Here is a 23,259-nt window from a genome sequence, read left to right as displayed (position 1 = left end):
ACCATGCTAAAGGCTTTTCTGTAGCTAGCATGGGACCTGCAGCTGCTCCGACAGAGTCTATTTCCCACGTGAGCTGTGCACAGTTGGAAAGACACCACTGTGGCCTCCACTGTAACGCACCCCAGTACACCCTCAGTGAGTGCAGCATCTGTCAAGGACAAATTACTCCTGATTATCCAGGCTGAATTAAAAGATGGTTTCTGGCAGCCTCTAAATCTAGCCAGAAAGTAGAATTTTGCATTTGAAAACTTTGGTAATAAATACAAATTCTTATTAAATGTTTATTGACTGATTTGAGAAAATTTGAATAGAACTTTATCAAAAAACAAAAACACGTAACTGTCTTGAGACAGTTACCTGACTTCCTCAGAGACTTACCTTCTTCCCCAAATCTTCTTTTCTGTATCCAAGAAGCTCAAGGTATTTCCCACGAGAATCTTCCTCAAAGTTTACCTTTTAAAAGAGACATTATCATCAAAGACCTACATTTAAATCCTAGTTTGTCTAAGAACTGACCAAATTCCAAATCAAATTAATAAAGAATCTAAAGTCTACAAAGTCCTGAAAATTCACTATTTAAAAAGAATTTAACTCTGGAAACTGTGTTTTTTAAAATCATGTAAGAATGTGTACACCTGAGTGCTGGTTTGTGCATGTTGAGTACCGTGCTGGCGGAGGTCAGGGAAGGCATCAGTTCCCTATAGCTAAAGGTACAGTTGCTTTGAGTCCAACATGGGTGCTGGGGCCCTGACTCAACTCATCTGAAAGAACAATATGTATTCTTAATCACTGAGCCATCTCTCTTGAACAATGCTAGACTGGGGGCGGTTTATTTGAGACAGGGTCTCACTCTATAGCTTTGGTTGACCTGGCACTTACTATATAGACCAGGCTGACCTTGAAACTCTACAATTATAGAATTTAACCTTATTGTCTTGGAAAATTCAGTATCAAGAAACATTCATGAAAGCAAAATGGCCAATGAGGAAACTTTTACTCCCCTATGAAAAGACAACTTGCTGAAAGGTTGTTTTTTTCTTTGACTCTTCTGTAACAGCAGGAAAAGAAAGGCCTCTAACCTGCCCCTCTCCTTATGCCCTCTCCACATGTTCATTAACCACATTTGCTACTGATACTAAGCATTTTATGCTTTCATGTTCTAATTTTAAGTCTGCTGAATGATAATCTCTTTCCCTTAAATATATCTCTGCACTATTTAGCTCATAATGACATAAGAGAGTAGGCTGTGTTCTCTTTATAAGCTTGTTTCTGGCTACACAGCCCAGGCTGGCCTTGAGCTTGAGATCCAAGTGCCGGCATTATAGGCGGTGTTACTGTGCCCAGCTTGGGTCTCTTGAATTTCATCATGCATTCCTGAAATCACACTATCCAAATGTGTCTTCAAAAGATAGACAGATTTTGGTTATAATAGGAATAATTAAACTTACTGAATATGAAATAAAGTCAACTTTAAGGCCAGAGAGAGGGCTAAGTAGATGAATGTGTTCACTGTAAAATGAACAAGCAAGTGTACAACAAACACACACACACACACAAGCAAATTCAAAATAAACCCAACTATACCTTCAAGAAGGACCACACATTTTTCTCAAACTCAGTCTGAGAAGCATCGACCTTCTTCTGGCAGTAACTGATGAAGGCCTGGGACTGCACCACTTGCTGCAGCTGCTCTGAGCGGCTGAGAAAGTCTTTCTCTGTTACCACCTGACTGATGAACACATGCTGCCGCCGCTGCTGCTCCACTCCCTGCTGAGGCTGCACGGTGACATTCTCAAAAGTTACCAGTTTCCCTCCAAACTGTGGAGAATACATGAACTCATTAGCCATCAAGCTGTGCCCCCACTGAATGTACTGTAGATAACTGACACACCCTCCCACACTCCAAAACCCCAACCTACCCTTCAGCTGTCCCTCTGCACTTTTCAGTGCTTTCAGTGAGAAGCACTTTGTGCTGCCCACAACTTCTCAGTTAATGCTGCCTCATAGAAACAAGGTCCACCTACCGAGAAGGAGGCGCCCACAGGCCTCCGGATCCACCTGGGTGGCTTCTTCAGGGGCAGCACGAGGCTGTGCTGGCCAGTCTGCTGCGGGATTTGTAATGGAGGCAGGGGCTGTCCTGTGCCAAATGGATCAAGATTCCCAAAAGATGATGACAGCTATTTAAAAAAATTTTATAAAAAGGATAAATCAGTGATCTATATAAACAGTGTTGTAATTTTTCAACAACAACAAAATGTTTAGTAACTATTATCCGGGAAAGTGCTATCGTTGGTTGGTGAAATCACTTTAAAAATAATTACTCATATGTGGTTATTTTTCTCACTTGTAATCATCAAAAGCTTTAATACCGCCTATTACCTTGTCAACTTGTTTCTGCCTTAAACCGTCTATGCTCCCTCCCATGATAGAATAAACACTGATCCGTCCATCAAAGGAGGCGGCCGACAGGATGGCAGGGTTCCGAGGACACCACTGGATATCGAAGCACCACTGTGTGTTGGTGGGAAGCTCATATAACACCTAGGGCAACATAAATAAAATGAGTACATGTTAGAAAAAGGTGTAGCCGGTCACAACCAAAGTAAGTAAAGCTGGTGAGGAGAGCAGTTGAACATTTTAAGAATCTGTAGCCAAGAAAACCAACAGTAAGTTCTTCTGACACCTCAGTGGCCCTGGGATGGTCCACTAATAACAGGAATGCTAGTCAATATTTCTTTTCCTAAATGGCAGTAGCAGACCAGCTGGAAAGACAGCATTTTATCAAATTTGAATCCTACTCTTTTCAACTATTTTTACCTGGCAAGATCCAAATAACTATGTTTAGGTCATTTGAAGACCAAACTGCAAACCATCCCCTTAGAAAGAACTGGCAAATCCAGCTTTTAGCCAAAGGAGAAAGTGTGTATATGCCATTCCTACTGCTGAAGAATCCTAACAAAATTTTCTAAGGAAGGAAAGAGACATGGGAAAATTTAAAACATGCTTTTGCAGGGCTGGGGAGATGGTGCTATCTGTAAAATACTTGCCATGCAAGAATGAGGCTACAGTTCAAGCCCCAACATCCACATAAAAAGGCAGGTCTGCTACTAGCCTGTAATCCCATGGCTTGAGAGGCAGGGACTGGAAGATTCTTGGGGTTAGCCGGACAGTACTGAGGGACACCAATGAGGGACCCCATCTCAAAAAATAGGTACAGATGCAACTGACAAAGACACACTATCAATTTCTGGCAGCCCACGTGCTTACACACATAAATTCACATGCACTTGTACATACATGAATGTATATACACAGAAGAAATTAAAAATAAAATTATCAGAATTGTTGCCAATCCAGAGTGTGGTGGCGACTGGGAATCCCAGGAGTGTTCATGTTAGGCCTTAAGGAAAGCCAAATGACCTTAACTTTGGCGTTGTGTGGCATTAAAAATGCTTTACTTAAAAAACAAACCAACAAAACCCAACCTCAGAAGTGCGTGCCCCGCCTACTCGTGCCTTTGACGCTGACACGTAACTTGACAAAACCTCACTGAACTAGAAAGTCTAAGCTTTTAGTTGGAGCATATACTGAATAAGTCAATTCCTTTAAATACAGCCACACACAAAAGCTTACTTTGTTTGTTTGTTTATTTATTTATTTATTTAGTATTTTGAGACAGGGTTTTTTGTGCAGCCCTGGCTGTCCTGGACTTCCTTTGTAGACCAGATCAGGCTGGCCTCAAACTGACAGAGATCCTCCTGCCTCTGTCTCCCCGAGTACTGGGATTACAGCTGTGTGGCATCGTGCCTGGCCCAAAATTTATTTTATAACTAAGAAAATGATAAAAGAACAGTGCATTTCAAGAAATCTGCCTAACTTGAACAGGTATAGGGAAAAGCACAAACTTTTTTGTTTTTTATTTTCCCTGGCTACAGATGACACAGGCAGAATTTACTGTTGGCTTAATGTTGTTCTCAATTCCCTAACCTTTACGTTTACGTATTCCTATAGAAAGCATAATCTAAAACTTCAAACCAGAAATCAAGAAATGAAAATTTGTTTTTATTAAAATGGATGGAAATCTACTGACAAGCTGGGAATATAGCTTTGTAGAGCACCTGAGACCCCGAGTTCAATTCTCAACACCTAGAAGAACAAACTCTATGAAAACATTTTTGGTTATTCACTTATTTCTGTGTGTCTGTGTGCATGGTATGGGCAAGTGTTGTGGGGCATGTACCCCAGCACACACAGGGACGGAAACCCTCAGGAGTAAGTTCCCTCCTCCCACCTCATTGAGGCACATTCTGTCTTGTTATTTCTGCTGAGCTGCACACCCAAGTTGGTCTAGGTGATTCTCCTCCAACCTTGCTGGAGGAGCGCTGAGGTTATATGTGTAGCCACTGCGTGTATAATCAAACTCAGGTTTCCAGGCTTAACAGCTGAGCCACCTAGCCAGCCAGAAGACACTTTTTGATGGTGCTGGAAAGGAAGCCTAGAACTTGGCTCCTGCTAAGCATGTACTTGGCCACCGAGCCACATTCCCAGCACCAGCCATTTGTGTTTTCATTAGTTTCCCATCAGAATCACTACAAAAGCATCTGCAACGATCTACTTTAATAGAAAAAAGGCAAATGTCTACGGCTATAGCTAGGGTCTAGAGAGATGGCTCGGTGGTTAAGAGCACTAGTTGCTCTTCCAGAAGACCCAGGTTCGAATCCAGCACTGACATGGCAGCTCCAGTTCTAGGGGATCCAACACCCTCATACAGACATACACGCAGGCAAAACACCAATGCACAAAAATAAAAATAAAGAAATAAAAGGCTGTAGAACTAGAATCGATGTTCCAATTGAGAAAAATTAATTTTAATTTTAAAGGGTAATGTTCCTAATGGAGCACTGATGGACTAACATCTCACAACCTCCAATGGTCTCAATTATAATCAAGGGCTTAAAATCTATATGGGAATTCGTATTTAGGTAGAAATAATATTACAAGGGCTGAAAAGTTGAGAAACATTCCTTTTCCTACCTCTCCTGTGTTAGGGTTAGAGCAGAGAATCTTAGCATCTTTTCCACAGCTTAGTAACAATTCAGGATCTGCCATGCTCCATGCAATTGCCAAAATTCCCCTATTAAAAAAAAAAACACAGACAGGAGAAAGGAACAAATAAGAAAAAATTACAGCGACATAAAGGTATGAAAGGACCCCAATGTAACTCTGTTTACTAGTCCAAATTGTTAACTTACAGGAAGGAAGGAAGGAAGAAATGAAGGAAGGAAGGAAGGAAGGAAGACATTATACTACATATAGGCTTATATGTTTAAATGTTTGGTCTCCAACTGTTGGAACTGTTTGGGAACCATTAGGGGTGTGGCCTTGTTGGAGAAGGTGTGTCACTGCGGGTGGGCTGTGAGTCTCTCTCTGCCTCCTGCTCTCAGCTCCAGCACCTCGACCCCTGCTCTCTTTCAGAAACTGCCTTGGTTGTGGTATCTCTTCATAGCAACAGAAAAGCAACTAAAACAGGTGGGAATGTTGTCTGTTTTACTGAATAAATTAATAAACTCAATCTTAAATATGATAAGAAAAACATTAAGACTCCTCAGAATCACATTTTCTGCTGTAAATTAGACTAAAGCATAACATCTGGCAAAGAATACATTCTGACCAGATCCTTCTTAATGAGCAACTCACAGACAGATCACGAACTTTCTCCTTCATAAACTCCTACATAGCGCAGGGGAGAAGGGCTTTAAACTTCAGTCTGTCTGTCACCAAATAGGAAGAACAGAAGCTTCCAAAGTACTTAGGAACTAGTATGATACTAAAAAGAATTTCCTTATTTAAACACAATAACTAATTTATAGAAATTTGTTACTACCTAAGTATCAATGGCAGGAAGTTTGCCAAATTAATGAAATGTAAAAAACACTGAAACATGAGAAAATCCCTATATTTTTCAAAATATCTACTCAACGTATAAATGGAAAACAAAAGCAGAAGATGGCCTAATTGTTCAAAAATGTTTGCTTTCAAAGTAAAGTGAAAACAGAATCAAGCCAGGTTCTGAGCTATTCCTATGTGGCATCTCATTTTCTTAGGTCTGATGACTAATATGAACCTAACCGTATAATCAATGTCAAAGCTGTCTTAAGTGTTTCGATATACTCAAATGTTTACTAGTTACTCTGGACGACTTGGAGTCATCCATGCAGTACGTAGCTGGGGATGGCTGTGCATACCTTGACCCTTGCCTCTACCTGCCAAGGGCTGAGATTACAGGCACACTTCTCTGTGGCCTCCCTGATTATTTTAAGTAAGTGGTAGAAAATCTTTAACAAACCATACACGTTAGCCTGATATGATCTATCTACCACTTTGGAGAGAAAAATCATAACTACTGCTTAAAATAAAAATAAGTGTGTTTTAAGAACAAAACATGAAGAAAAAAGTTCCTTGCGACAGCTGGATGGTACCTGGCATGGTTTTCCAGAACTCGGAGAGGAGAGGAGGCAAACCGGAGATCCCACATCTGGATCACTGGTAATCGGTCGTCCTCGGAGGCAAGGACCATTTGAGTAGCGACATCGGGGTGCCATGCCAATCCAGAGCAGTGCATCTGCAGAGAGGAAGGCCCTTCCCTATCAACCACGTTACTTTACGGAAAGCAGAAATAAGACCTAAGGACCATGATGTTAATGAAACCAGCAGGAAAAAGTATCAGCTCAGACTTGTTCCAAGCCATTTAAGTCAGTGGTTCTCAACCTTCCTTTAATACATTCAAGTTGTGCTGACCATAAAATTATTCTCGTTGCTACTTTTATAACCATGAATTTGCTACTGTTATGAATAATAATATAAGCGTCTGTGCTTTCCAATGGCTTCAAGAGATCCCTATGAAAGGATTGGTCAACGACCCCCCAAAGGACCTGTATCCCACAAGTTGAGAACCTTAGTGTTCAGGGTTACTAAATAGTCTTAAGAAATTTAAAGTCTTAACACTATAACATCTGTAGGTTTTCTATTCATCTACTTGATACACAAAGCAATTCAGAGTCAAAATAATTCTATTATCTAAGACAATTTCACTGTCAATATTGTAACTAAAAGAAATATTTTATACAAACTGAAAATATGACATTTTCAAAAGTGAAAATAAAAGCTCAGAATTAAAAATAAAAAAGCCATCTTTTCTCAAAATTGATCAATCTAAATAGAAAAATGTCTTAAGCAACAACTCCCACCAAAGGTTTCAGTAACATTATTGGGGTTTACCAATAATGAAGTTTCAATTCTAGTAAATATCCCACATGATTACTAAAAAAAATTATTTCTGTATTCTTCATTCCACTGAAACCTGTGTTTTAAAACTTCTGGTCCACTTAAACTATAATAATCTGGAAGAAGGTTCCTTTCAACAGTCTTGTGGTATTTTTCTAAATGATACACTCATTCTGATTTAGGTACTGTTATTTTAGAAAATCTTTAACCAGGGCATGCAACACGGCTTAACATGTAAAGGCACTTGCTGCTGAAGTTGAGTTTAATCACTGGGACCCACATGGTAGAAGATGAGAACCAACTTTTACAAATTGTCCTTGGACCACAATGGAGCGTGCACACTCAGACAAAGACATCTCCCCTCCCAACATACACACACACACACACACACACACACACACACACACACACACACACGATAAATGTAATAAGTATTTTTTAGGTTTTAACAACAACAGCAAGCCATCAAGATGGTTTACTGGGCAAAGGTTACTGATTTCTCAGCAGAGAGTTTAATCTCTGGGACCTATATGGTAAAAAGAGGACAACAGGGTCCCAAAAGTTATCCTCTGAACTCAAATGTGCTTCATAGCACACATGAACCTACCCCCACATACACACACAGGCATACAAAGTAATAAAGTGCTTAAACGCCTAAAAACATACCCAACATGGTTTACTGGGTATTTAATTATTTTCACAAGGAAGTGCATTCATCCCACTATTGATGGGTGAAGAGACAGGATTTTAATCTTATAAAAATTTGATTTCTTGAAACACAGTGTACTTACAGTAGACAGAGTACATGCTTATCACAAAGCAATCTCACACTCACCCTATTACTGTGATCACTGACTTTGATGATCGGCTCATTTTTTCTGAGATCCCACACAGTTGCCCGGCCACTGGGACTGGCTGATGCTAAAATATGCTGAACTTGTCTGTTCCATGCAATGCAGCTGATATCTTCTGGTGGCTATTAAGGAACAAACCATTAAAAATCATCTCCCTCCTGTGCTGGTTAGTTTTTGTCAATTAGCAGACTGGAGTCTCTGGGAGGAGCTGCCTCCATCAAAGTCGGCTCTGAGGGCATGTCTGTGCAGCACTTCCTTATTGCTGACTGGTACGGGGATACCAGTCCCCTGGTGGGGGACTGTCTCTGGGCAGGTGGGTATAGGCTATAGAAGGGAAGTAATGAGGCCAGGGAAGCCAGCCAGTTGACTTCCCCAGATGCTACTGCGACCGGAATATGTAAGCCTAACAAGCCCTTTCTTCCCAGTTGTTTTTGGGTAGTGTTTAATCCCAGCAACAGGAAGTAACTAGGACATTACTATATTAAAATTTAATTATAAAGTTGGGTATGGCTCACTTCTTTAATTCCACCATTCTGGAGACAGAGGCAGGCCAATTTCTGAGTCGGAGGCCAGCTTGGTCAACATACTGAGTTCCAGGACAGCTAGAATGACATAGTAACACTTTATCTCAAAATAGAAAAATAAATTTAATTATAAATTCTTTTTTTTTTAAAGACTTATTTATTTATTATTTATACAGCATTCTGCCTGAATGTATGTCTGCACAGCAGAAGAGGGCACCAGATCTCACTATAGATGGTTGCGAGCCACCATGTGGTTGCAAGCCACCATGTGGTTGCTGGGAATTGAACTCAAAACCTTTGGAAGAACAGCCAGTTGTTTTTAACCTCTGAGCCATCTCTCTATCCCCTAAATATAAATTCAGATTATTCACTTATAATTTTTTTCATTCTTTTTATTTTTTAATTTATTCTTCTTTTTTTTTTTTTTTTTTTTTAATTTATTCTTCTTTTTTTTTTTTTTTTTTGAGACAGACAGGGTCTCATTATGTAGCTCTGGCTAGCCTGGAACTCAAGAGATCCAGCAGCCTCTGCTGAGGTTAAAGGTATGTATCATCATGCCTGGTTGATTCTTTATTTATTTATTAAAATCTATTACTTAAAAATTAGACCTATCTATTCCATTAATTTCAATTCATACATTTACAACATATACCATATTGTTTAAAACACAGATTTCAAATACTTCATATTGTTTAATACTGTCTCACCTAACAAGCACTTATTGAGTTCCTGCTATAAAACCAAGAAATTTCTTCAATTTGTGTTTTCTGCACAATAGACCACAAACTACAAAATTAATGGTTGGTGAATGTGTCCTACAATTAGGCAGGACAAAAATGGCAGGCTGGACTACCAAGAAAAAAATGCCTTTGTTAGTAGACTATACACTACCATTAAGCCACCTTTCAAGATTGCAAAATGGGCCGGGCGTGGTAGTGCATGCCTGTGATCCCAGAAGGCGGATCTCTGAGGCCAGCCTGGTCTACAAAGCAGCCAAGGCTACACAGAGAAACCATGTCTGAGAAAACAAAAACAAAACAATTTCAAAATGGTAGAAGCAGTTACAACAGCCAGTGCAACTGGGAAAATTCAAGAGAGCAAAAGAAGCTCTTAGCCAATTTACATGAGATACACAGGAGAAATGGGTGTCTTGTAAGCTGATAAAAGAGCTAATTCATCAAAGAACTAGAATGCCATGTAAGACAACTATGAAGCATTTATCAGTAGTATATAAGTCTCTAGGCCTAGGACCACAAATTCTGGTAATTGGTAGGTGCTGAATGACTACTTACTGCACAAAGAATCATGGATACTTTGAAGAAAGACTATATTTTGTTTTATTTTTTGAGACAGAGTCTCACTATGTAGCTCTAACTGGTCTAAAACTTGCCACGTAGACCAGTCTGGTTTTGAACTTAAATTAAAGATCTGCTTGCCTCTCTGCCTGGGAATGCTGGGGTTAATTAAAGGCATGCACCACCACACTCAGTAACATTTGATTTTAGATAAAGTCTCATTCTATATTCTGAGTTGACTTCAAACTCATGGCAATCCTCCTGCCTCCACCTTAATTAATTATTAACATATTAATATTAATTATGAATACTTTAGTATGCCACCAGAAATTAATGATATTTAGCACTGGTCTGCACTCAGAAACTTCAAATCAACATAAACACATCTGAAAGAACGACTTTTAGTTCTTTGGTTCCAGATGACCAACAACTGACAGATTACCTGTGTTTTAGCCCCTGGTGTCATTGGAGTTGCAAAATTGTTTAGATCCCAAATGTAGATTTCAGACTCATTAGCACCAGAGGCCACCAAATTGGTCTACAAAAAGAAACATAATCAAATAAGAAATAACTGAAAACTCAGATTACTAAAAACCAAAAAGTTGGCTTTAATACATACAATGTTTCTATTGATCAAAACAATCGCATATGTGACTTCCTAATTACCCATAATTCTCCATCAAACTTAACTTTTTTAAGAGAAACATTACAAAACTTTTCAAATGAAGCATGTCTACTGAAAATGAAAGTCATTTTAAAGCAATGCATTACAAAACAAGAACGGCTGTATGGTTAAATTGTTTAAAAGAATCAGTCACATTAGTCAAGTAGGGACTGATGTTTGTGAATCTGCATCTCTGGAAAAAAGGTGACTATAGAATACAAAAGCAGCTGCTGATTACTGCTCTCAAAGACAGCCAAATTGTACAGCTACTGTGTCCTTCAACAGTACCTCACAGCTGGCACAGGACAGCTAATAAAGCCTGCCCTGTTTTCACATACTTCCAGCTTATGGGTACACAGTTTTGCTGCAGGGAGCAGTCCTAAAACTGTTAAGAAGTACAAGTATATAACCTGCTTCACAAATTGACCTCACCTGCTACTTTCCACACTCATAAATCAGCTGGTGCTATGAGCTGGCCTAACATAAGCCTGAAAGTGTCCAAACTCTGGGGCTCCTACTATCTAAAGGTGCCCAGGAAGATGGCATGACTCTTTCAGATTCCTAACTCTAAGCCTATCAGCTGAGTGTCTTAATCTCTGCTTTGCCTAGGGAAGATTCAACTTTTAGGCGTGTTTGGTTGTATGAACATAGATGTGAAATGTGGTATGTGTACATCTCTGTACATGTGCATATGGAGGTCAGAGGACAACCGCAGATGTCACCGTTAGAAGCACCTCCTTTGAAATGATCACTCAATGGCACGGAACTCAAACAGACCAGACTAACTGGCCATGAGTCCCAAGGCTCTTCCTGCTTCTATCCCCCAGCACTGAGGTCCTAAGCGCACGCCACCACAGCTACCACTTCTACACGGCTTCTGAGAATTGAATTCAGTGCTCTGCTTACAGTGCAAGTATATTCTCAACTGAGCTATCTCCTCAGGCTCTTCGGCCTTTGTTGTCGCTGCTTTCTGAGACAGGGTCTTATAGTATCGGCTGGCCTTGAACTCAACATGTAGCTGAGGTTAGCCTCAAACTTCTGATTCTTTGCCTGTACCTCCCAAATGCTGGGGTAAAAGACACGTGCCACTGTGTCCAGGTCCGGCTCCTAATCTCAACTCTGAACTGCACAGATGTGTCTTTATCTTTTGTCTCAGACTGAAGTCTAGTATACTTCTAGTTATTTCAAATGAAGAAGATACAGTTTAATAACTATGAATAAATGCCAAACAAAGTCAAACCTGGAAAATGTTTACATCCAAAGCTCTCACTGGCCCAGTATGCTTGTCATTTTGGGCAATCACAACTTCCTTGTCTCCAGCTATAATTTTAGAAGGATCATAAAGAATAATGTTTCCATTTTCTCCACCTGCAATCAGAACTCCAGAAACATCTCCTTTGGAATCCATTTTATGAGGTCCCCAGATCAACTTGTGGTACCTTAAGGAGAAAATAAATAACTCATTCTTCAAGTCAAATACACGTCAAAAAATTTTTAATTATATTTTTGTCTATATCTATGTAATATAAATTACAGTTTCTCTTTGACTGACTGTATAACCATTACAATAGAATTTTAATGTTTACTAATATATTCATATTTGCTTTCCTGATCTCTAACAGTGAAGACTACAGAATATAGAAAGTTACTTGTGCGGCCAAAAAACATGGGCTTAAAAATGATCTTATGATTTAGAAACTGTGCATCCCTGGGTATGCTAATATTCCTATGATATATTTTTTGTTCATTTGCAAAACAGAGCTAATCAAGTACTTTCTTAAAAATGAAAACATTCTATTTGCTTTGCGACTATCCACTATTATGTGGCCTGTGAAACAGTTAAAGTATTAAGGGAAATTTTCTAAGTTAGAGTTATGTGCCTTATTTCTGGTAGAGAACAATGATCTGGTTGGGGAGAAAACAAGGTGGCATGGAGGCACACGACATGAAGCAGACGGTGGCTGAAAAACCATGAGACAGGTGCATCTGGGGATCTTATCCCAGGAGGAAGCTCGGCAAGCATAGGAGGACTCACAGAGCCCACACTCACCGCTAAGCTAGCGTATGTCTCTTTAAAACCTACTCAAAACTCACCAAGTTTGTTTTGTTGCTTAACTTGAAGTAAGTATCCTTCCATCCCAGTGTCAGTGAGCCAGCAGTATGGCTCAGAAACGAAGGCTCTCGTTGCCAATCCTGACAATGTGGGCTTGATTCCAGGACCAACAGAGAACTATAGAACCAACTCCTACAACGGTCCACTCTGGCACAGAAACCCCTCCCCACATAAACTTCCATAAGATGAATAAAATGCTAGACATAGTAAGCAACCATGCATGGCAGCGCACACCTTTAACACCAGCACTCAGGAGGCAGAGGCAGGAGGATCTCTGTGAGTTCAGGCCAGCCTGGTCTACATAACAAGAACATCCAGGACTACACAGAGATCCTGTGCTTAAAAAAAAAAAAAAAAAAGTATGTGTGTGTATACATACATGTAAAAATACCTACATTTTATAACTGTAAGAGACAAAAACAAAAAACCTCTACTACACTGAGAAAAGAAGGATGTTAGCAGCTGGACTCTTATGGCCATACTACACCTAACAGCATTAAAACATTCAACAGAACATACACTTTACCTGCATAAAAATGAACTTGTACAATTTTTTTCACAGGTTTTTCATGTCACTGGCATTATTTCTTACAGTTCCTAATATTGATAATTACAAGCAAAAGCAGATAACAGGGCCGGGACAGCTCATTTGGTAGCGTGCTTGCCTAGCAGGCACAAAGTCCTGGGTTCAGCCACTGGCACTGCTTAATCTAGGAGTGGTGGCGCTCACCCATAATCCCGCACTCATGATAGGAGGAGCAGAAATTCAAGGCCATTCCTGCATACTAGTGAATTCCAGGCCAGCCAGTGCTACAAGAGACCCTACCTCAAAATAAAAAATGAAGCCATCAACCACAGCATACAGTTAAATAACAGTGTGAACTTAAAGGCCGATCTCATACCTGTGAGAAGAGGAGAAAGTAGCACACAACCTCATATCCAAGGATGGGTCCGAAAGGTCCAGCTCAAATATCTCCAGGGAAGCACTGGTACTAAATGTCGCATCCAACTGCTGAGCAGACGTTCCTATGGAAAATGTATGCATTGTGACTACACACTCAGAGTAAAAGACTTGGAAAGCTTCATGACAGAGAGTCTAAGAACATGCTTTGGACTGTCTTGTCATGAAAACGTCTGTGACTGAGATCTCGGCACATGTGCCCAGAGCACGTGCTAAGTCACTGCAGCAATGGGATCTGGCACAGGGCTGGGACAGGACATTTCTAAGAGTGGGGAAAGTTACGGACAAGTTTTAAGACTGTAGATATGTTAGAAGCTATCTAGAGAAAGACCCATGATAGAAAGACCTATCTGCTTTAAGTCCTATACAAAGCAGTTCTCTTGAAACAGAGGAGTAGATGAGGGGAGGGGAAGTAGGGGGACAGGTCTGCAAGGATAGGAGGGAAGGGAAACTACAGTCGGGATGTAAAGAAAAGAAAGAAAAATTTAAAAAAGCAGCTCTCTTTATTAAAAATGCTTCTGTCAAGTTTGCTCACCATTCATAACTCTTTTACGGCACTTACTGCTCTAACTACCAGTGGCTAAAGACAAATGTGATTCCTGTGCACTGGAATCCAGTGTACTATGTTCACTGACCGATGCTATGTGGTACAGGGGCTATGGAAACACAGGGGAAGGTCACCACCTAAATGATGGAGAGATGGCAGTGTCTTGCTGGAGAATGAGAAACTTTTCAGAAGACGAAGCTTGAACTAAAGCTTAAAGTACAAGTATGAAGACGGCAGCACAGAATTAGGCTAAGCGCACTGTCTTCTCTTGAGCTTACCTGTGGCTAGGTAAATGGGGTGGTTCTGGGCAGGGCTCCATGCCTGCATAGCTGTACGATCGATTTCCTTTAACTTCATTCTGCTAAAATGAACATTTGACAAAGAAATATACTGAGCATATAACAGAATATTTTAAAAATACATAAAAACATATTAAAAAAACACAACAATATTAATAATACCCAAGTACCAGTAATACAAATGTGTCATTTGTTGGAAATGTTGAATATTAGACATAAACTGTGGACTATTTTGAAACAAATATTCTATTACATTAATTCTTTACAGTTAAGTACCCATAATCTTGAAACAACTGGGACCAGAAAAGCTTCAGATTTCCAAGTTTCTCTGATACTGGAATATTTTCCCGACTGTACCTGGCTGAGCATACATATGTACAAAACCTAAAATGCTTCAAAATATGAAACTCTTCAGATGTTTCTATTAGGGATGCTCAACTTACAATCCTTTAGCTAAAAATTCAGTCTGTAAAACACCCCCTAGGAACATAAACCGAAGTTATACATGCACTCCTGTAACTGACAGGACAGAGCCTATCAGGAGTAAGGAAATCACATAATTAACAAAAGGGATCTTCTGGGGGTAGGATGACTCAATGATAAAAAAAAACGGTTATAAAAACATTCTCGCAGTCAGATGTGGTAGTACCTGCCTATAATCTAGCACTCCACCAGTTGGAAAAGAATCAGATTCAATGACAGAACACAGTAAATGCCAGGGTAGCCTGTGCTACAGAGTGAGACCCTGCCTCAAAAAATAAAATAAATTCAGTAACTTTACACCAGCTGAGGTAGAACACACCTGTAATTTCCCAATGGGAGGCCTAAAGCGTGAGCTGGACATGGATCAGATAAGACTTGTCTAAAGTCACAACAGGGCTGGAGAGCTGGCTCAGCAGTTAACAGCACTGACTGCTTTCAGAGGAGCCGGGTTCAAGTCTCAGTGCCCACATGGCAGTTCATGACCATCTGTAGCTCCAGTTCCACCCTCTTCTGGCCACTATGGGCACTAGGCACACATGTGAGTGCATAGAAATAGATGCAAGCAACCCCCCCCCCAGAATAATAAATAGATAAATTTACAAAGAAAACAAGGCAATAATGTTTAAAAGAGACAAATGTACTACACCCTTAGATTAAAGTAGAATGTTTTAGAAAATTGATCACTTTAAGATACAAAGCCATATTGCACCTGTTTGCATACTTTCATTAAAGTCGCTTTCGTAGAAAAAAAAATCCAGGGGAATTGTCATGTCTCTGTTATTTTCTTATAAATAATTTTTCAGGGTACAGTGTTTCACTGTACGTTATAGCATGATTTAATGACTTAGAACCCCCAGTTCACTATTTTCACAAAGCTCAAATAAACAGCCATACATACATGTTATTTCCTTCATGGACAAGAATGGCCATATATTTCTAGAAGCTAAATTGCTAGGTTAAAAGAAAATGTCAGGACTCAGGAGCTGGCTTAACAATTGAAAAGACCTGAGTTTGGTTCCTAGCACCCGTATTAGGCAGTTTAAAACCACCTATAACAACAGCTCCAGGGGAGCCAACACCCTCTTCTGGCTGCCGGCACTCACATACGCACATACCTACACAGACAGACACACATCTATACGTAATTTAAAATAAAAAAGGTTCTATTTTACCTTTTATAAACATCAACAGTTGCTTTCTGTGGCAAATCAATCTTCCTACACTCTAAATAACATGGATAAGCCCTGCTCTTATGCCTGACTGGAGTAAAATGGCACATTTTTAGATTTTTTTTTTTTTTTTTACCAATTTAATAGGTAAAAAATGTTAGCTCTGTATATTTCTGCTCTGCAGCCCATCTCGCTGTGTGATGCATATTTATTTGCCCATTTTTCTTTCTTTTTTTTTTTTTTTTGTGTGTGTGTGTGTGTCTTCCATTACCACAATGATGCACCCCAGCCCTGATTATAGAAAGTTAGGCTGTCAAATCTAATCTTCTGACTGTGCATATATAATTTTGACTTTTCAAAAATAATCTTTATGGGACTGAGGAGATGGCTCAGTGGTCATCCTTCAACCTCCACAGGCATATGGCACATATACATTCAGGCATACACACATACTTGTAAACTAAAAATAATAAAAAACTGGGTGTGGTGGTGAGGTAGACACAGGTGGCTCTCTGTGAGTTCAAGGCCAGCCTGGTCTATATAGTGAACATACAGGACAGTCAAGTCTACGGTGAGACTCTGTCTCAAAAACAAAACAAAACAAACAAAACTAAAACAAAACCCTCCAAAGAACCAATAATAATAATGACAATAATCTTTCTTAAAAATCGGGTTTTAGGGTTGAGAGCAGTTTTAGGTTCATTAAACTGCATAAAGTGTACAGTTACCACAACTGCTCCTTTCCCTAACACCCAGGACACTTACTTCAATTCAGGAGCCAGCCATGACTTATTCCTGTCATCCAGCCCACAGTTTTATTTAGGGGCCACACTCATGGTACACTCCATGGTTCCGGCAAGTGCATGATGAGGTGTATCTACCGAAACAGTATTCCACAGGCAAGTTTCCCTAACCTAAAATCTGTATTCTGCCTTCTTCTCCCCACTTCCCTTTCTCCCCCCTTTATACATGGAACTTACATAATAATTTTTGTGTGTGTGAACTGTACATGGGTCCTAAAAACAGAATGATCTATTTTTCAGGATCTACAGAAATATGTTAATCAAAACTTTCTTGTCTAAACTATATGCCTTTCATACCTATATTTTTGTCTTCAGCTTCAGGAAAGTATTTTAGCACATACTCATACTAATGGATGTCAAATCCTTCCTTTAGCTTTATGAAAGGGTCCAGCCTCAATACCTGTAAGCATGAAGCAAGTTCACCTTTTATTGAGCTCAGTATCTAGCTGTGTTACTACTTAAAGCGGGACTCACGATGCTGCGCAGGCTCTTCTTCAAATGGCCCTCTTGCCTCAGCCTCCCAAGTGCTAGGACTCTCAGTGTGCAGTAACACACGTAGTTTCTTTCTTTAAAAATTTCTTCTCAGTTGTGCCGTGCTTTGACTTTAATCACAGCACTCTGGAGGACAGAGGCTGGTGCAGTTTTGGATTTGAGGCCTGGTCTACATGGGGAGCTCCAGGACAGCCAGGGCTACACAGAGAGACCCCATCTCAAAAAAAAAAAAAAAAAATCCTTTACATGTACATGTGTACTTTTACACCAATTTGATTTCATTAGCTGTTCTGGAATTAGTTAAAAAAAAGCAACAACAACAAAACTTAAGATTGTGCATGGTACACTCACCTGCAGTTTTTTATTTGGCTAACTTAAATCATTTAGAAGTTATAGATACCACTTGACTCAGGTCTGTACTGGGAGGCAGAGGCAGGCGGTTCTCTCTGAGTTCGAGGCCAGCCTGGTCTACAAAGCGAGTTCCAGGACAGCCAAGGCTACAACAGAAAAACACTGTCTCAAGAAACCAAAAGAAAGTTATACATACCAAAGATGTAGGTGGGCGGTCTTAGTACATCAGTCTGCTGTATGTGTTGTATAATCATATCATGTGTGTACAATAAGTCTATGTATTAGCAATCCACCCTTTTAACAGGGTTTCTCAACTGCCAAGATCTTTGTTATCTGTCTCTGTTACTTGTATTTTGCTATTCTGCATTCTCTTTTTGTGAAGATACTATGTTTCTGGTAATTGAGATCTTTCTGATTTTCATTTCAATGTACTTCTGGTTCTACCTTTATAATTTTAAATAATTGTATTTAATGACACCTACCCTTAATTTCCTTGTCCATCAGCTGCTAGCTGCACAAATGAAATTAGCTCATATGATCGTTTCTAAATTTATTTTTATGTCGATGGTATTTTTTGCACATGTCTAGGTACCATGTGTGTACAATGCCCACAGTGACAGAAGGCAGTGTGAAATGCACTGGAACTGGAGCTAGAAATCGTTGTGAGTGTTGGGTCCTGAACCTGGGTCCTCTGCCAAAGCAGCAAGTGCTCTTCACTGCTGAGCCATCCCCCCAACCCTGGCTCACATAATCTTCCCACTGCTCTCGGTTAAGTCAACAGCATTATCTCTCAGTATTTACCTTTGTGCCTCTAAATATGCTTAATTCCTACTGACTGACAGGCCAGCTTTGAAAGATATCCTTTGACTCCGAGTCACTGCAGATATAGAAACCTACAATGTTTCACATCTCCTACTATCCACTTCTTTGCTTACTGGACTTTTACACCTACGTTCTTTCCTAGGCCCACTGTGGTTTCACTGTCAGATGAATAAATACAGTCAATGCCCCACAGAGCACTTTTGTCAGCTTCCTAAGTGCTCCTTAGAGAGTCAAGCTCACTTTATTAGTTTGCATGGATAGGCTTGTATGCATTCAATTGTTTCTACTTGAAAACTTCACAGATGATAAAATTAAGGTGCAGAGAGTTGGGTAATTTGTACAAGATGGGGAGAGACAGGTGAACTGAACGCAGATGTTTAATCCAAACATGGAACTCCTGTTTGTGACTGCTTCTCAGTTTGGGTATTTCATTGTCGTTGTCATCATATGTGAGTGCACAATGCACTCACACACATACACATGAAAATAATAGTAATAATTTTTAATTGTAAAATAATTATAAAATAAAAATATTAGTATTTAGGAGAAATGATGATGCACCTATCGTGCATAATGCAATTAAAGACTTCTCATGTTAAAGTCAGACATCTGTTAAGACCAGCACTGTGGAAGCGGAAGCAAGAGGATGAGGAGTTCAAGCCCATCTTCCACTACATAGCAAGTCTGAGATCAGCTTAGCTACAGGAGACCCCGTCACATAAAAAGAAAAAAAAATCACTTTACAAAGTATGCTAGGTAAGCTGGGCACAGCGGCACATGCCTGCAGTCTCAGCACCTGGCAGAGCAGGAGTCCTCGGGCAGCCTAGCTACAAAAGGCCCTGCCTCAACAAACCGGGAGGATAGCTTGGTCTACCTGATGAGTTCCAGCACAATACAACTACATAGGGAGACCCTGTCTCAAAAACAAAACAAACAAATAACTGAAGAAAACAAGACACAACAAAGAAAGTGTATGCTGGGTAAAGAAAGTGAGGCTGCATAGCTGTACTGCATGGCTAAGCTGTGATGAGCAGTCACGCCTGGGTTTGGATACTGGTCTGCTACTACTATTAGATGTGCTACGTTAGACATTGCTTAGCTTTTCTGAGCCCCGCTCTGTACACTTTGTAAAAAGTGACTACCATGGGACAGTGAGATTTAAACAGGATGCTGTATCTTATAAAGAACCAAATAAAGTGCCCTGCACACAGATTAGTTTTTGATGTACTTGTACTGTAATTCTAGCTTGTCAGGAAGGAAAGAAGGAAGGAAGGAAAGAAGAATGGATGACAGACTCAAATCTATTCTGTACTATAGAACAAGCTCAAGGCCAGCATGGGCAACTTAGTGAGGCCTGGTCTCAGAACAAAAAGTAAAGAGGCAGCATTCTTGTCGTTTTAGCATCTGGCATGAAACATGAGGATCTGGGTGGCTCACTGACATGCCAGTCTAGTGAATTAGAGATTTCCAGGTTCAGTAAGACAGGTTTCCTGCCTTAAGCAATAGAGAAAGACACCCAACACTAACCTCCGGCCTCCACTGTGCACACAGGGGCATGCATCAGGCAGCACACACATAAACACACACAAAGGCAGGTGGGGGAATCAGCTCACTGGTAGAGTATCAGTGGCCAGCCTGTGCAAGGACCTGGGTTCATGTCACAGATCAAAACAATTAAAGGTGGGCTAGTACACACGTTTAATTCTAGTACTAAAAGCTGAGGCAGGTCGGCAAGTTTGAGTCCAGTCTGGCCTACACAGTAAAATCCAGGCAGCCAGGGCTAAACAGTAAGACCCAGTCTAAAAAAAAACCAATAGATTACTTCTTATCTGCGACTGTGAAAATACCATACCTAAGATCATTCTGGTGAAAAAGATTCTGATTTTGTATAAAAACAAAACCAAACAGAAAACCAAACAAAAAGAACAGAACCTATTTTCTTCTTATGAGCCCTCTTCTTCCTATCAGCCAACTGACTTAACCTTCAATAGAAAATTCAAGTTCCAGCTCATTTATGGAAATCCAGTTCACATGGATCTCAACAAGTTCATGACTGCTCGTTCACATTAGCCAGGGTCACACTTCAGGCATTTTATAATACAGTATCATCCCATTTTAAGTAGGTATTTTATTATATCCCATTAGCATCTATTACTTATGTTTCCCAAACCGCCTTCTTACAAACTGCTCTATGTACCATCATGTCAACTTCCAATCAGGTACTCAAAATTGCTCAGGGTGGGGCTAGAGAGATGCTCAGTGATTCAAAGTGCTCACTACTCTCTCAGAAGACCCAGGTTCAGCTCTGGCACCACACAGCAGCTCACAACTATCTGTGACATCAGCGCCAGAAGAACTGACACCTTCTTCTGGCCTCCAAGGGCCCCCTGTATGCACTCAGTGTGTGCAAACTGACAAAAGCATATATGCATAAAATCAAACAAACAAACAAAAATATGCTGAGGACAGCCTGAGGCCTATGAAAGTTTTGTTTCAGTTTTTAGTGTGTATAGTCAAGGAAAAACAAATGTACTATTACCTAGATAAGCTAAAATGGCCAGTGTCAGATAAAACTTTTTTTTTTTTTTAAACTGCATTAAAGGGTCTCTTCATGTTTAAAAAATACTAGCAAGTGGTGGTGGGTTAACTTCAAAATAATTTCTTTTTTTTTTTTTTTCTCCTGGTTTTTCAACACAGGGTTTTTCTGTGTAGCCCTGTCTGTCTTGGACTCACTTTGAAGACCAGACTGGCCTTGACCTCACATAGATCTGCCTACCTCTGCCTCCCTAGTGCCAGGATCAAAGGTGTGCGCCACTACTGCCCAGCCCCAGATTTCAAAAAGAAAAACAAATAGCTTTTTTATTTTTAAGCTGGGGTTTGGGTTTAGAGAACTTTAGTAGGGTACACAGATCCCTATTATCTAAAAAAAAAAAAAAAAAAAAAAGTCTGACTAGAATTATATTATCTTGACAGCAAAGGTACAAGGGCTACCCAATCCTGAATGTTCAGTTAATGTGTAACAGAGATTACCACAGGGGCATAAAATAGCTGAGTAAGAACTCAAAGCATTCCTAAGTGTATCTGTTTCTTTGCTCCAACACTCCACATTAATGTAAAAAGCAGTTCCTCTTATTAACCTATACAGAACAAAGCCAGCTGCATGAAAAGAAAACCCTATGTTACAATAGTGGCCTACAGCTGTGCAGTAAGTTAGGACTCAAATTAAACAAGAAGACCCCAATCTATATTTAAAAGAATGCCATGAATATACAGTTTCACTGGATGTGAGTATTTTCCTCACTTTCAAACTTAAAAACAACTTTCTTAGAATATGAGGGATTGAATGATGGCATCTATATTTCTCAGTAACAACATGTCTTAACAGAATTGTGTAGCTTTTCAATATTATGTGATCATATTTACATTGTGCATAATTCTTTCATTCAAGACCATTTACCCAGAACATAATCATAATAAAAACTGGAAATGAACACTGTGAGGGCAGAGATTTCTTCATATCCATTATCTGCAAGACAGTGTGTACAGCATGGCAGGTATACCCAGGCCATGAACATATACCCTCCACTTAAACCTCGGCCTAAGTCTCAGCTCTAACTCTCACATCACTGCATCCAGGAGTGCTCGCTCTTCCCCCACATCCACACCATAGCTTGTGAGAATTAAGTGAAGTTTTAGAGTGTTTAGAACACTGCCTAGCTCACAATAAATAAATACAAATAACAGCTATTTCAAAATCACAATTTAAAGGGCCAGGAGAAAAGGCTCATCCATTAAGAATGTGTCTTGTTTTCAATTCATATCTTAAAAGGTCTAACTCAACAAGTCTTCAAGAATACATGTAAGTGATAGATAAGATGGCCCAAAGAGGTATGTACTGGGGACTATAGGCAGGAGGTCAACAGTTTTGGGCTAGCCTGGGCTACACAGGAAAAAAAAAAAAAGTCCCAAGAGTTGGGGATACAGCTCACAACACATACCTAGAGTCTCCAAGGTCCTGTGTATCGCTCCCCATAATTAAAAAAACAAACAAAAAAACCCCAAAAACCTAACATCTGAGGAACATTATGTTCTAGATAAGAGCTCTTATTTTTTTTTAACTTTCTCTGCATGATAACTGCAGAGTTAAGTGGAAACTTCCTTCTTTGTACTGATTTTCTAAATTATATGCATGGTTGTTTGTGTCTGTGTAGGTACAGGCATGCCAATGCAGGTGCCCTCAGAAGCCAGGAGTCAGATCCTCCTGGAGCTGGAATCGCAGGTGACTGAGCGACTTGATGTGGGTGCCAGGAAGAGCAATCTGCACTCATGACTGATATGCCATCTCCGCAGGCCTAAACTGATTTTCAAATTGCAAGTTTTACGAAGCAATATGAAAACCCAGCAGTACTAATCTGTCAAAAGCAGCAACCTTGCAATACTACAGAGCTGCCCCGGCCTGTGAAAACACCAAGCTAGAGGTAAAGGACAGCTCTTTGATTCTTAAATGAAGAATACAAATCCCTTACTGGTACTATTTTTAGTGAAAGTCCACATGGACAAAGCATCTCACTAAGGACAGGAATGTTTGTTCTTGAAGA

At 40.0% G+C, this 23,259-nt stretch overlaps 1 protein-coding gene across 28 annotated transcripts in view; it reads right to left on the bottom strand.

The window, feature by feature from the left end:
- Sec31a (SEC31 homolog A, COPII coat complex component) overlaps positions 1-23,259 on the bottom strand; it is a 56,272-nt gene that overhangs the window by 31,480 nt on the left and 1,533 nt on the right. For 25 of the 28 annotated variants that reach the window (XM_055594553.1, XM_055594559.1, XM_055594561.1 and 22 more), the window contains exons 2-12: positions 14,521-14,603; positions 13,637-13,760; positions 11,862-12,060; positions 10,400-10,495; positions 8,120-8,260; positions 6,480-6,622; positions 5,035-5,134; positions 2,380-2,541; positions 2,025-2,177; positions 1,585-1,818; positions 379-453 (exon numbers count right to left, since the gene is read on the bottom strand). In XM_055594553.1, the coding sequence (XP_055450528.1) occupies positions 379-453; positions 1,585-1,818; positions 2,025-2,177; positions 2,380-2,541; positions 5,035-5,134; positions 6,480-6,622; positions 8,120-8,260; positions 10,400-10,495; positions 11,862-12,060; positions 13,637-13,760; positions 14,521-14,599 (1,506 nt within the window). In that variant the 5' untranslated portion in view covers positions 14,600-14,603. The remainder of the gene's footprint in view (positions 1-378; positions 454-1,584; positions 1,819-2,024; positions 2,178-2,379; positions 2,542-5,034; positions 5,135-6,479; positions 6,623-8,119; positions 8,261-10,399; positions 10,496-11,861; positions 12,061-13,636; positions 13,761-14,520; positions 14,604-23,259) is intronic. The other 3 variants (XM_055594554.1, XM_055594556.1, XM_055594558.1) reach the window with 1 other exon arrangement.

The sequence above is a fragment of the Psammomys obesus genome, unplaced genomic scaffold (genome assembly GCF_907164565.1).
Source record: "Psammomys obesus unplaced genomic scaffold, mPsaObe1.curated_primary_1811, whole genome shotgun sequence".
In the NCBI taxonomy this organism is placed as follows: Eukaryota; Metazoa; Chordata; class Mammalia; order Rodentia; family Muridae; genus Psammomys; species Psammomys obesus.
The sequence above is the reverse complement of the archived record's forward strand: the minus strand, read 5'-3'. Positions and strand labels throughout refer to the sequence as shown.